Genomic DNA, 13,716 nt, shown 5'->3' with positions numbered 1-13,716 from the left:
TGTGTGCCTGTACGTGTGTGTGTGCATGAGTGTATGTGTGCCTGTACTTGTGTGTGCATGAGTGTGCGTGTGTGCACATGCGCGCATGTGTGTGCGTGTGCACACCTGTACAACCAGCTCCCCGTTTGTCACAACACCGACCTCTTCCTTCCTAGGCTCAGAGCCAAACTCCGTTTCCCAGCCTCCCGTGCAGTCAAATGCAGCCTCCGAGGAACCGGGACGGTCGGGGAAGTGACGTGCCCCAGTTCTCTACGCCCTCACCCTCTGGGCAGGTCAGGGGACCCGGGGAGGGCTCCAGAGCCCCGGGGCAGCCCGGCCACCGAGCGGAAGGGGTCTGGGCCCCTGGAGACTGTGTGGAGCAGAATGTCTGTGTCCTCGTCCCCGTCGGTCCAGCGGGCTGGTTTGAGAGAAAGAAGTCCAGCGTCTGCGTGTTAAGCACCTGATGTCTGGAGGTCTGTTTATCGCTCCAATTAGCTTAATTTACCCCAGCGAGATGAGAGCGTGCCAAGTTCCTTATGGTAGGAGAAAAGGAGGGGAAAGCCGTGATCAGGGACAACAACGAAACCTCCAGCCTTCCAGCGTTTCATAACTGTTTACGTTTACGGATTGATTCGGAAAGAGTCTCCTCCAGCCCAGGAATCGCTCAAGTTCAGCATTTCCTTCACTGTCTTTTTCTCCTCTTATGTTAACATAAAACCACACGACGTTGGTTTGCCAGCGGCCCGTGTTCCCCGACCCGCTTCCGTCCGTACGCACAGACCCCGTCACCTGTCACCTTCTGGAGAGGCGCGTGCAGGATGTGACCCAAGGCTCACTGCAGCCACTCTGGGGCTGGTGTCTGTGCTTTCCCAACACCTGACGTCTTTATAAGGAGTAAGTTTTGTAAGAGATGGTAAACGACGCAGAAGACAGAACGCCTCAACGCCGTCCTGCCCTCCTGAAAGCCACACCTGTGTTGCCGGGCGGCCCGCGGCCTGCCGGATCCGCTCTGGAGCATTTTCCGGAGGGTGTGGCATCTGGCTGACCCCGCTCGTGGGCGACAGGTCAGCAGGATGCACCCCAGCACCCCCAGGCCTCGCTCTGGACGGGACAGTGTCCTGCCGGAGCTGCTCCCCCCAGACAAGCGGAGACCCCGCGCTCCGAGGTACTGAGGCAACATAGCAGACCCCACGGTGCCGGGAGGCGGGGGCCTGACCTGCGCAAAGCGGGGGACACCGGCCACTTCCTCTGATCCTGAGAGGACCCCCTCCCCACCGCGGCCTCTGCCCGGGGACTCTGCTCTTTAGCACAAAGGGTGGACGCAGAGCTCCGGGCCCGCCCCCCCCGCCCGAGCACCCCGCAGGCCGTCCACACCACCCACTGCTCCCACTGCCTCCAACCTGAAGCGCGCAGGGTCCACACCCGCACACGACCGACAGAGATGAGGAAAACAGAGAGCGTGAGATGACCCACATCTCACCCAGGTGCCCCCTGAGTCCCACCCCAAAGGGGAGCCCAGGGGAGAAAGGGCTGTGCTCAGAGACCAGGTCACCTGACGCACGGACACAAGAGAACTGCCACCACTGGGTGCCCCTGCTCGGCCTGGCCGTGGGTCTGCCAGCCTCTGACTGCCTCTCTTGGTGTCACCGTGTGCCCCAGACTCCGCCTGGCCCAGCCTGACGGGTCCCCCCCGCACCCCACAGCCCACACCCCACACCCCGCACCCGGGGGTGCTCACGGTCTCGGGTGACATATTCCGCCTCCCCCACGGCACCAGCGCCTCACACAGCGGCTCCGACAACCCCAGCCCCGCCCGTGTCCCCACGAGCCGACCCTCCAGGCAGCGGCCACACAGGCAGGCCCACCAGCAAGGACCCAGGGGAACCAAACGAGTGCAAGGCAGGGCACACGCCGGGGCCGGGGCCAACGAGAAGCCCCGAGGGCTACCGGGGCCGCCCCAGGTATGGGGCCCAGACCCTGAGGGACAACTGGGAGTCGGCAGTGGGCGGTGCAGGGGGGGGGCAGGCCGGACAGAGCTTGCACAGCCTGGCAAGTGAGGGAGCACGGGACACCGGGGGCCGTGCCCCACTGAGCGGAGGAAGAGGCAGGGCCCCCTCGGGTGCCGGAGGCCCCGCCTGCCCACGCGTCCGCTGTGTGCATGTCCCCGGCAAGGCTGGTCCCCGTGCCCTCGAGCCCTGGGCTCCCCCGCCCCCCGGCACACAGCAGGTGCTCAGCAAGGGCACCGAGGTGCCAGCGTGCAGGCGAAGGCAGCTGGTGGGGAGGAGGGAGGGCGGAGCAGGCACACGCCGTGTGGGGCGCCACCAGGACGGGCCGTGCAGAGGCCGCCCGCAGGCACGCTTGGCATTGACCGAAACGAGCAACGGGGCCTACCGTCTGCTGCAGGTCCTGGATGAGGATGCGGATCACCACTGCGTGGCCCTGGCTCTCCTCCATCCTGGGGGCGCTGGGCTTCTCCGCCGTGGCCCGGATGGTGTCATAGATGGTTTCTTCTTTGGAGCTGTCCGACTCCGACCCCACGGAGTAGTCGGAGAAGCTCTGGGCCATCTCGTCCTCGCTGGACGTCGGGCTACGCGGCATGGCTGCCCTGCGTCTGTAAGGAGCGGGGAGAAGGAGAACAAGGAGGCAACGTGAAAAGGGCAGGCAAACCCCAGCGCTCGCGGAGGCCGGCGTCCCGGGTTCACGGCCCTGCACGGGCGGCCGGGCCACCGTTGAGGGATGCACAGACCTCCGAAGGCGGGGAGAACTCGGCACCCCCAGTGCTCTCCGGAACCCCGGGTCAGGAGGCGGCCAGGACCCGCGTGGGGGCCCACGGGCTCTGCCCAGAGCTGGGAAACCCGGCACACGGAAGGAGCCCTAACTAGCGGAGGCCAGGACCAAAGCTCACGGGGACTAGCCGAGGAGCCCCGGGGGCAGCTGGAAGCCTCCCAAGGTAAGGAAGAAAAACTCCCTTTTGTCCTTCTATGAGGACAGAGCAGCAGGAGAGGAAGAAACGCAGGCTCGGGCGGGTCACAAAGGTACCAAGTTCATGTGTAATAACCCCTCTGCTTCAAACACAGAGCAACGATAGGTAACTGCAAAAACAGAACAGAACAGAAAGGCAAGACCAGGCTCACAGGGGAGATCGTCTCCGTGCCCAGGACTCTGGCGGAGCTGAAGTCATGAGCAGGCTGATGCGGGGAGACCCGGGGGCCCCCAAAAGTCTGTGGCAGCTAGAAGTACAGCCTTTGTGCCACCAAGCAGAGGCTCCCCAGCAAAGACCGGGTCGGGGCGCCGACTGGCCCTCGGACCACGGCCGCTGAAGGGCAGAGAAGGCTGTAGACGTAATTCTGGGAGCAGGCTGCCGAATGATGCCCCCATCTCTGTGGGCAGGGCTCCGGAGAGGTGAGGACAAAAGCCGGGGGGACCCCAGGGGTGCCGCGCCAAAGCAGCCAACACCACTTGTACGTGAACTCTGTGAAGGAGGTCAAGTCCCTGTGCACACAGAACGTGGGCAGGTTGTTCCCTGCAAAACCGGGGCTATCCTGAGCACCCAGGGACGTAGGCCACCCTGACCGTTCAGGGACGGCCTGGTTAAGTCCTGGCGTCTTCCCGCGGAGGGCACAGCTGTGAGTGTGAAGGGCCCCCCCCACACACATGAGGACCCCATACCAAATACCCAGCCATTTGCAGGAGGGAGGGGGACAGGGCAGCACGCCTGCCATCTGGCCCAGGCTCCAGGCCCGGCAGGTGCTGGGGTGCGTGGCCCCCACGCTCGTGTTTCGTGACCCTGGGAGGCTCAGGGAAGCCCCAGGTGGGGCACAGATCACCCAGGGCCAGCTCTGTGTTCATCGTGGGAAAACCGGCTCGCACTGTTTACTTCCAGAGTTCGTTTAACGACAGCAAACACCCTGTGGAAGTTTCCACTGCTCTGCCCGTGGGGTCAGTCCTGGGGCGCAGGCGGCCACCAGGGGCGCCCCCCCCCCAAGACTTTCCCGGGGTCACCAGACACCCAGGTACACAGGAGGCCCAAGAAAGCAAAGGAGCCCCTCCAGAAATGCACCCCCTCGCCAGGGGAATGGAGAGGCCGTGACCAGGGTCAGGGGCTCCTTACTGCCCAGCGGGTCTGCACCGTCCTTGGGGAAGGGGCCACCATCGCGTGGCCAACAGACCCTGTTTTGTTTGGCCCGCACGGGGCTTTAAATGTTTGCAAACCTAAGGATTTCATATGAGAAGCCAGATTTCTGGTTTGTGGTGACCATCGGGAGGCTCAGGCGATGCTGGGGACAGTGGCGTGGGCCCCAGGGGGCTCTCCGGGCTCTCCTGGTTGGTGGCAGTTACCTCCCGGCCCTCGCACCACGAGTGCAAGAGAGAGTCCGACCAGAGTCATCTGTTCCCTAGACCACCCGCAGAGGGTCACCGGGCCAGTGAAACGATCGCCCCAATCACCCAGGAGGATCCTTGGTTTTCGGTTAAAATCCCCAAAGTTAACGCCAGTGTGATTCCGAATTAAAACGTCAGAGCCGATGGGTCTTTTCTGTGGTCACTGCCAGACGTCTCTGTGATTCGAGCTTCCCGTTCCCCCATCCAGAGGACTGCAAAATCTGGTCAGAGGCAAGAGGGCTGTGGCCGGGGACAGGACCTGGGTGTCCCTGGCTCCAGCCCGGCCAAAATGCAATCACCATCTCCCCAGGCAAGAAAGAAGAGCCTAACGTAACTGCGCAGAATACCCTACGCACGGCCTCTGTGATTCAGAATAGTCACAACTAGGGTGCGGAAATCATCCGATGACGTAGTTATTTCCGCATCGCGTGCGAGTAATCGTAATGTTATAATAAGTAACATAAACGTTCACTTGTAAAGACGTCGTAATAGTTGCACACACATCACCACTTGCAACTATGTCCCAGGTTCCGGCGACGTGTTTCTAGAAAAGCCGCTCTTCGTCCCGGCTGCAGAGAAGTCACCCGGAGGAGTTTCAGAACAAGAGAAGCACCAGAATTTCTGGGTGGATCGGTCGGGACGCGGTCTCGGCAGCTCCCCAGGGGACCGCGGCCGCACCTAAAAGAGCTCAGCGGGGCCACGGGGGCGCAGACGCAAACCTGCCTTTTCCCGGGGGTGAGGGACAGCGGAGAGGCGCGGCGTTCGCAGCCTCGGTGGTCAGAGCGGACACAGCCGACGGGTCCGTCCGTCACTCGGGGCTCCCGGGGGGGGGGGGGGGGGCGCTTCCTGCCCTGACGGGGGTCCGATAAAGAACTACGTCATCCGCTCCTCACCGCGTGCCTGTGCTGCTTCCGGACCCTGCAGGGACCAAGAGACACAGAGAGGACACAGTGAAGGTGGCCTCCCACTCACAGGACAGCAGGGCATCCCTGTCTGATGGGCAGGGACGCCGTCAGGCTTATGGGAAGCCAGGCCCAGGTGGAAGCGAAGGGGGCCGTCCCAGGCCCACCGGGCCCACCAGCTCTCCCCACGAAGGATGGGCGCTGGCCCCAGGGGCTCGCGGTCGGGCCTCGAGGGTCAGCATCCGCAAGACGGGCAGGCGGACAGCCCCCAGCAGAAGCGGGCGCAGTGCGCGCCCGTCTGAGACGGTTCAAGGGCCGAGTTACTTCCGCGGGGGGCTCACGCAGGATCCCAGCCCCGCTTCCTAAGGTGGCGGCCAGGGCACTGCTCCCATCTACGCCCGCCCTGGCTCCCTTCCTCGAAAGCCCTCCGCAGCCTCGATGTGAGCTGCTCCCCAGGGTCACCCTGCTCGGGCGACACTTCAGCGTCCGTGTGCATGGGGGCTCTGCTTATTCGCCGCCACCCCCCTCAGCAGTGGGGACACCGTGGGCCCTCAGTGGACAGGGAGAGAAGGGCACAGGGGCCGAAGCACAGGCCCCGAGGTGGCCGGATGGCTCGGTGAGCTCGGCCGCGGCTGGCGGGCAGGCAGTTTCACGGGGGACAGATTCGGGCACACGCTCGGCCAGGACACTCATGGGGAACTCAGAGTCCCTAGCGGTCACTTTACCAGCCCCGCAACACGTCTGCTGCTGGACCCACCGGGCCGGTGACCGTCAGGGACACGCAGGTCTGAGCCGTCGGGAAATGCGCACAACGCCCACGGGGGTTTACTTTCCAGAAAATTAAAGAAGGCGGGACGGAACTCGATGGTGCTCACACCAACTAGAGTCAAACTTGACTCCGGAAACAGAAGCAACGGCCAGAAGAGGAAGGGGCTCCTGTGACCCACGGACCTCCGCACGCGGCCCCCGCGCAAGGGCGCCTCACACTGGCCCGGGGTGACACCCGCGAACGGACGCGCCTGCCACCAAAGTGCGGGCGCAGGAGGCCCCACTGGGCGGGTCTGAAGAGGAAAAGGCCTGCGCCCTGGTCCTTCGGAGGACGGCCCGGGAGCTCGGGGCGCAGACCTGAGCACAAGGTCCTGACCTGAAACGGGGCTTGAGCCACGAGACGGGCAGGCCCGTGGGAAAGGCAAAGCCCTGGGAAAACATTTAATTATTAACTCCCGGGAGGACGGCCAGGTGGCAGAGAAGGCGCCCGGCCACATTTCATCTCGGGTCAACAATAAATACGTTTTACTGGACGTATTTCCCGAACATCGCGTGGGACGCGCTGCCACGGAAAACTATGTTCGTCTTTATTCTTTGTTCGTCTGCCATTCAAACGGAACCGGGCGTCCTGCATCTTATCCGGCAACACCGTGGGGGTCAGAGGGGCCACGGGGGTTCTTCACCCCACAGTGAGGTGGGCAGGGCAGGTTCCGAAAGCCACAATGCCACGGAGCCCAGCCTCGCTCGGGAAGTCAGTGCCGGACTGGGGGAGGAAAGGTTGCCCCCGCCACCCCCGGGCAAGCGTTTCGGCACACCGACCTCTGGGGAGGCTATAAAAACACAGGTCAGTAACGTGCACTGACCCCCAGAACGTGTTTTTCTCACCCACCCCCCCGGGGAGCCTATTAACAAGGAAAAACAGGGGTGCCTGGGGTGGCTCGGTCAATTAAAGCGTCCGACTTTGGCTCAGGTCACGATCCCACAGTTTATGGGTTCAAGCCCTGTGTCGGGCTCTGTGCTGACAGTCTGAGCCTGGAGCCTGCTGCAGATTCTGAGTCTCCCCCTTCTCTGCCCCTCCCCTGCTCACGCTCTGTCCTCTCTCTCTCAAAAATAGAGATTAAAAATAAGAAGAAGAAAACACAAAGCACCCTATATACGCGACAAGCTGTCAGCAGGATTTTGTGATTCCACGTTTACCTCACTCAAATGTATAAAATTCACTCATCCTCAAGGCAGGGAGACCCCCAGGGGGCTGCACGGGGACCGCGCACAGACGTGGACACATGGGGTCACCGTCGTGGCTGCAGGAATTGGCACCAAATGCTGGGGGCACCCAGGCTGCCACACGCATGGTTTGGAATCGCCCGCCAGTCGGCGTGAGCTCTGGGCTGCAGGGAGTGGGGGGCCGGGGGCAGGGGGGGCGGGGGCCGGGGAAGAGCAGCCGGAGGGGCCAGGGGAAAGAATCGCCCACCTACCCAGGTTATCTTGGCATCTGTGGAACCAGTCTCCCGAGTAACATCTCTGTTCCCATCCCCGCCGTGTCTGTGGATAAACGAGGTCTGTCCTCTCCGTCCCGACACCCGTTGGTGCCACCCGAGCTCCTTCCCTGGTTCCCCGAGCCCTTTCATCAATCCAGCCCCGGTCAGGCCGGCAGACGGCTGTGGCTATAATGATACACGTAACCACGTGCGCGACCACAGCTCACGCTGTGGACGGGACAGAACTCGGCTGACCTACCTGATTCTCTCACGTAAATACAGAAAAGTGGAACTATATGAACGTGTGGCAAAATCTTCAAATGTTTTTATGAAATAAGTAAGTAAACTTTTTTTTAAAAGGCCTAAGTAATGAACACCGAACAGATTATGCTTTGATGCAATATTTGGGGCACCCGGGGGCTCAGTCGGTTCACCGTCGGGCTCTTGGCTTCGGCTCCGGTCATGATCTCACCGTTCGTTAACTGGAGCCCCACAATGGGCTCTGCGTGGACAGCACGAAGCCTGCGTGGGATTCTCTCCCTCTCTCCTCTCTCCCTGCCCCTGCCCCTCCCCCCTCCCTCTCTCACACACACACACACACACACACACACGCACGCACACACAAAATAAATAAATAAACATTTACAAAATAAATAATTGGGGCCTCTGGGTGGCTCCATCAGTTAAGCATCAGACTTTGGCTCAGTTCTCAATCTCACGGTTCGTGGGTTCAAGCCCCGCGTCGGGCTCCGTGCTGACAGCTTGGAGCCTGGAGCCTGCTTTGGACTCTGTGTCTCTCTGCCCCTCCCCTACTCACACTGTGTGTGTGTGTGTGTGTGTGTGTGTGTGTGTGTGTGTGTATGTCTCAAAAATAAATAAAAACCTTAAAAACTTGACAATTAAAAAAATAATAAATAAATAACTATTATTATGTTCTTCTACCTTTCTGTATGGTTACAATGTTTTTAATTAACAGTGGCTGTAAAAATCCAATGACTATAACCTAGGATCTGCCTCCTAGTGGTTTTTTGGACACAAGTCCCTGATCAATCAAGTCGACTCCAGATTCTGAAAGGAGACGCGTGGGTGAGGCCGAGGGGCGCCCAGTGTGGTCCAGGCACAGCTGATGCTTCCGGAAGGGCTGAGGCGCACTGACCCCAAGCGCCACACCCTCACAAGAGTGTGGTAGGCAGGAGGGTATCATTACGGCTTCTACTCAGATAAGGGCAGCCAGGAAGGGACCTGCCCCGGCCCCAGACCCTCGTGACGCCAGCAGGGAGGGCGCCTCAGCTGGACGGCCCAGACGGGACGGGTGGGTTCCAGATATGCCCTTGGAGCCGCTCCCAGGAAACCCCCAAGACAACCCGCCCTGGGCACCAAGGAGCTTTGAGCCTGAACTGCCCGCGAGAAGGGGAGGGCAGTGTGCGGCCCCAGAAGGGGAAAGCGGGTCGATTCCCTCCCGTCTGGGCACCAAAACACGCCCCTCGTCCACACAGCGGCTGATGGACACCAGGAGGCGGGATGCAGAATGTTGGCATTTATGGATATATTTGTATATGCTTTTAAAGCGTGGACCTTAACGTTTACAGCAGTCGTAGGCTTACGGGAGGCTGGGCTGCCAGGACAGAGTTCCCACAGGCTCCCTCTGCCCCCGCTCCGATTTAACAAATGCATTATTGTTCACGTCCTTCCTCAGGCAAGCTTCCCGCTTTCTCCCTTGGACCCTGACCCGCCAGGGAAAAGTTCAGCTGGTTCCTCGTCTCTGGCTCTCACGAACTAGCCGCCCTCGGGCTCCAAGATGAAACGCAAAATCACAATATGGTTGCACGGCCTGGACGGGCAGGGCATTCCGGACTCAGGGGCGGGTCCCAGCCCCAGCCGTCTAGCTGGCCTGCCCCTGCCGGGCTCTGGCCCCTGTGCTGGGAATGCCCGGAGAAGGCGGCACGGCCCGAGTCCTCCTGCCCGATGCACGCTGACCTACCACCGAGGAGCATTGGCCAAGATCCCCCCCCCCAACCCCCGCCCGCGGGGTTGGGAGGGAGGCCGGCCTTCCCCAAGTGGCTCCAGCTGGGGCAGCGCTGTCTGTGGGGCCTTGCACAGGGCGGACACACCTTCCAGACGATGGGTTCCCAGCGGCCAAGTCTAATTACCGGGTCTGGGAACCAGGCGCCTCAAGGAAAATTACAGAGCTCTGAGATTTCCAGGGGGAAACGAATGTCACCGAGATCTGAAAGCTGGGATGTGTCTGTTATGAAAATGCTTTTACAATTCCCAACCCCAAGATGGGCCCTTGCCGGCTTGAAGGCCACGTGAGAGGCTCGGGACACCTGCTGTGCGGTGGGCGGGGCTGCAGCCACCCCCAGGCCTGCCGTCACCCCTGATGACAGTATTTAAGCCGAGGACAGCTTTCCTTTAATTCCTGTTATTGCCACGGCTGTGGGACTCTGCCCGTCCTCTGCACCCACGACCTTGGCCATCCTAAGAGAGCGTCTGGAGAAAATACCTCCCCGCTCTGGGGAGTTCAGAACGGAGGTGCCAACCTCCTGGCGGGAGACGCCCTTCCGGCACCCTCTCCCCAGCACGGCCCGCTGCCCCCCGCCCCCCGGTGCAGACAGTGACCCACGCAGCAGGCCCGAGAGTCCATTCTGAGCAGCCTGTCAAACCCCACGGCGGGACCTGTGGGCCCAGAGATGTCTGTCCTCAGGCGCTTTAAGCTCAGCCTGTCCAGGGGCCCGGCCAGGGCACGGGTGACACCTCAGACACTGTCATCTGGCTCTTCTCGGGAGCAGAGACCTCTTCTGTGTGAGCAGCCCCCCCACCCCGGGATGCCCTCCCCTGGCCGAGCCCACACCCGGCCCCACCCGGCTCAGGGCCCAGCACAGGCCAGGAGCCTGGAGCCTCCCCAGTGACTGCCTGCCTCAGGGAGTCACCTTCCTGTCACCCCCACTGACCCGCGTCCCCCTCCTCCTCCAGTGCCACAGGGACGGATGGATGGACAGACGGCGTGAGCAGGCGAAGTGCTCAGGTAAGAGACCGGCCAACGAGGGTCCCAGTGCTTCTGGTACAGGACGTGTAACTTCCCAGTCCCCGGTTCCAGAAGGAACTACAGGCTACCTCACTGTATCACACTTTCCTTTACTGACCTTCAAGGACGTCACGTGTTTTACAAGCAGAGGGTCCGCGGCGACCCTGCGTCCAGCGAGCCTCCCGGTGCCATTTCCCCAGTACATTTGCTCATTTTCTGGGTCTGTATCGCGTTTTGGTAATTCTTGCAACATTTAAAAATTTTCAAAATCTTCATTGCTTTTCTGTCTGTTACAGCGATCTGTGATCAGCGATAAAGATTCAGGGAGAGCTCAGATGACGGCTAGCATTTTTTAGCAACAAAGGAATTGTTTTAAGTTTATTTATTTTGAGAGGGGTGGGCAGAGAGAGAAGGAGAGAGAGGATCCCAAGCAGGCTCTGCACAGTCAGCACAGAGCCCAACGCGGGGCTGGAACGCACAAACCACGAGATCACGACCTGAGCTGGAATCAGTGCTTCACTGGCTGAGCCCCCCACCCCCACAACAAAGTATTCTTTAAAGTATGCACATTACTGGGGCGCCCGGCGGGGGTGGGGGGGGCTCATTCGGTCGAGCGTCCGACTTCGGCTCAGGTCATGATCTCACGGTTCGTGGGTTCGAGCCCCGCGTCGGGCTCTGTGCGGACGGCTCGGAGTCTGGAGCCCGTTTTGGATTCTGGGTATCCCTCTCTCTCTGCCCCTCCCCGCTCATGCTGTCTGTCTCTCTCAAAAACAAACATTAAGACAAAACTTTTTTAAATAAAAATAAAGCCTGCACATTACTTTTTAGACATACTGCTTTGCACACTTAACAGAGGGCAGCGTAGTGCAAGCCTAACATTTATACGTGCCGGGAAACTGAGCCACTCGCCTGCCCGGCTCGGCTGCGGTCTTCACTCCCTGGCGGTGGTCTGGAACCCAGCCTGGCGCATCTCCAAGGTGGGCCTTGTTCACAACGGTGCCACGCGGTGTCCGAGGAACAGCTGGGAACATTCAACAACCCATGTGCCTCCAGAACCTGGATCCACAGAACCCTAAATACGACCCACGCAGAAGACGCTGAATCTTGCCATTGGCTACTCGTTCTGGGTTCATAAAAATAGCCCGGGAAATTAATTTCTCAGGAGGCCGAATTTTAAGTGTTGCTGTTTTCAATGATCGCCGCTTGAAATTACAAGGCTCAGGAATCTTAATTTGTATTTTGCCTTTCCGTGGGTCATTTGAAATATTTCAGTAGCTGTCCTTTTTGGAATCTTACCCAAAAATGCTTAAACTTATTTTCCCTTCTGTTCTTTTGAAAACCCATCCCCATTCTGTGCGCGTTAATATATTAAGTTTTTAATTATTTAGGTTATGCTCTCAGCGGAACATAAATTGTGCGTAGTAATTTTGCTAAATGGAAGGCAAGACAAATACATGTTACGGAATAGGTAAAAATTAACAACATTTACTATTTTCCAGACGTTGCTGGATTCAGTCATATTTAGTATAATGCCAGCTTCCACTCACATGAAATGACAAATCTCCAATCACTTTTTTTTTTAATATTTTTAACGTTTATTCACTTTTTGAGAGACAGAGTGTGAGTAGGGCAGGAGCAGAGAGAGAAGGAGACACAGAATCCAAAGCAGGCTCCAAGCTGTCAGCACAGAGCCCAACATGGGGCTCGAACTCACAAACTGTGAGATCATGACCTGAGCTGAAGTCGGATGCTTAACCGACTGAGCCACCCAGGTGGCCCTAAATCTCCAAACACTTTTAAAATTTTGTCTCTATGAAGGTGTCTCTGTGAAAACATGTTTTATCTAACAGCTTGCTAGCTGCATGTATCATTTTATTATTTTTAATGTTTATTTATATTTGAGAAAGAAGAGAGACAGAGCGTGAACAGGGAAAGGGCAGAGAGAGAGGGAGACACAGAATCGGAAGGAGGCTCCAGGCTCTGAGCTGTCAGCCCAGAGCCCGACGCGGGGCTCGAACTCACGAACCACGAGATCGTGGCCTGAGCCAAAATCAGATGCTCAACCGACTGAGCCCCCCAGACGCCCCTGGCTGGATCATTTTAAACAGGAAGCACGTGTACTCCTGCCCCGCCCGAACATCCGGACAGGCCTGCCGAGAGGGGGGCACGACCGCTCCCCTACACTGAGCGCTCACGGCGGGGCTCAGAGGCCCCCTCCAGACCGCGATCTGACCTTCACCGTGCCTACAGTCTGCGGGAGAGCGGACGCCCCGTGAACGCCCAGGGCGTTCTGCCAGACCCAGGGTGGGGACAAGGCCCAGGGTCTTTGTCTGCCTGAAGCCGTAACAAAACGCCACCGACGGGGGGCTTACACAACATTCATCTTCAAGTCAGAGATCAGGGGACCAGCATGGTCCTCACGGCTTGCGAACGGCACCCTCGCTGTGTCCTCACGTGGAGGGAGGGAGCTCTGTGGCGACTCTTCTTACAAGGACACTAATCTTGCAGGATCAAGGCCCCACCCCAGTGACGACGTCATTTTGCCTACATCACCTGCTTCACTAAAGGCCCCATCTCCAATTACAGCCACATGGGGGCCAGGAATTTAGGAGGGGGGAGCATGAATATTCCGTCTACCCCGTCTATCCCAGCCGGGGAAGGCCCACCTCCACTCCCGAGGCCCCTGCCCCTCTGGGGGGCCCGGTCTGGGACTGCAGCGGGGGGGGGGGGGGGGAGGAGGACACGAGGGGACGTCCCCAGCGGGCCCCTGAGGCTCCGATGAGACAAGGAGCATCACGGGCTCAGCGCCCCCTGTGCTGTGCTGTCACCGAGAGGGGCAGATGCTTGTCGGGACTCCCAGCACAGCCGGCACACGGGACGCTCCCCACCTCACATCCACGGGCACCATCGTCCGTGCCCCCCGCCGGCCGCTCCCTGACCCCACGCGGCAGGAAGGGTGCCCAGGAAAGGCCTCCACAGCCAGCACGCGGAGCAGTGGCCACGGGTGCGAAGGTGTGCTCGCTCACGCAACCTTGTTGAGAAGCAGCAGGCTCCGAGCATCCTGCCCCGTGTGTCCATCGGCTTTCTCCGTACAGGGTCCTGGGAGGGCCGGACGGCGTCACGCAGAACCTGCGTGTTCCTGGATGCGTGGCCCACGAGCAGAGAGCCTCCCAGAAAAGCAGGG

The 13,716-nt window shown here is 59.9% G+C and overlaps 1 protein-coding gene across 1 annotated transcript in view; it reads right to left on the bottom strand.

Annotated features, from left to right (window-relative positions):
• Positions 1–13,716, bottom strand: part of SHANK2 (SH3 and multiple ankyrin repeat domains 2) — a 340,509-nt gene that overhangs the window by 269,600 nt on the left and 57,193 nt on the right. Inside the window, exon 3 of the mRNA XM_049641610.1 lies at positions 2,371–2,590. Coding sequence (XP_049497567.1) covers positions 2,371–2,577 — 207 coding nt within the window. The 5' untranslated portion in view covers positions 2,578–2,590. The remainder of the gene's footprint in view (positions 1–2,370; positions 2,591–13,716) is intronic.

This window comes from Panthera uncia, chromosome D1, assembly GCF_023721935.1.
Source record: "Panthera uncia isolate 11264 chromosome D1, Puncia_PCG_1.0, whole genome shotgun sequence".
NCBI classification, from domain to species: Eukaryota; Metazoa; Chordata; class Mammalia; order Carnivora; family Felidae; genus Panthera; species Panthera uncia.
Note: the sequence above shows the minus strand (reverse complement) of the source record. Positions and strands in the feature narration are given on the sequence as shown.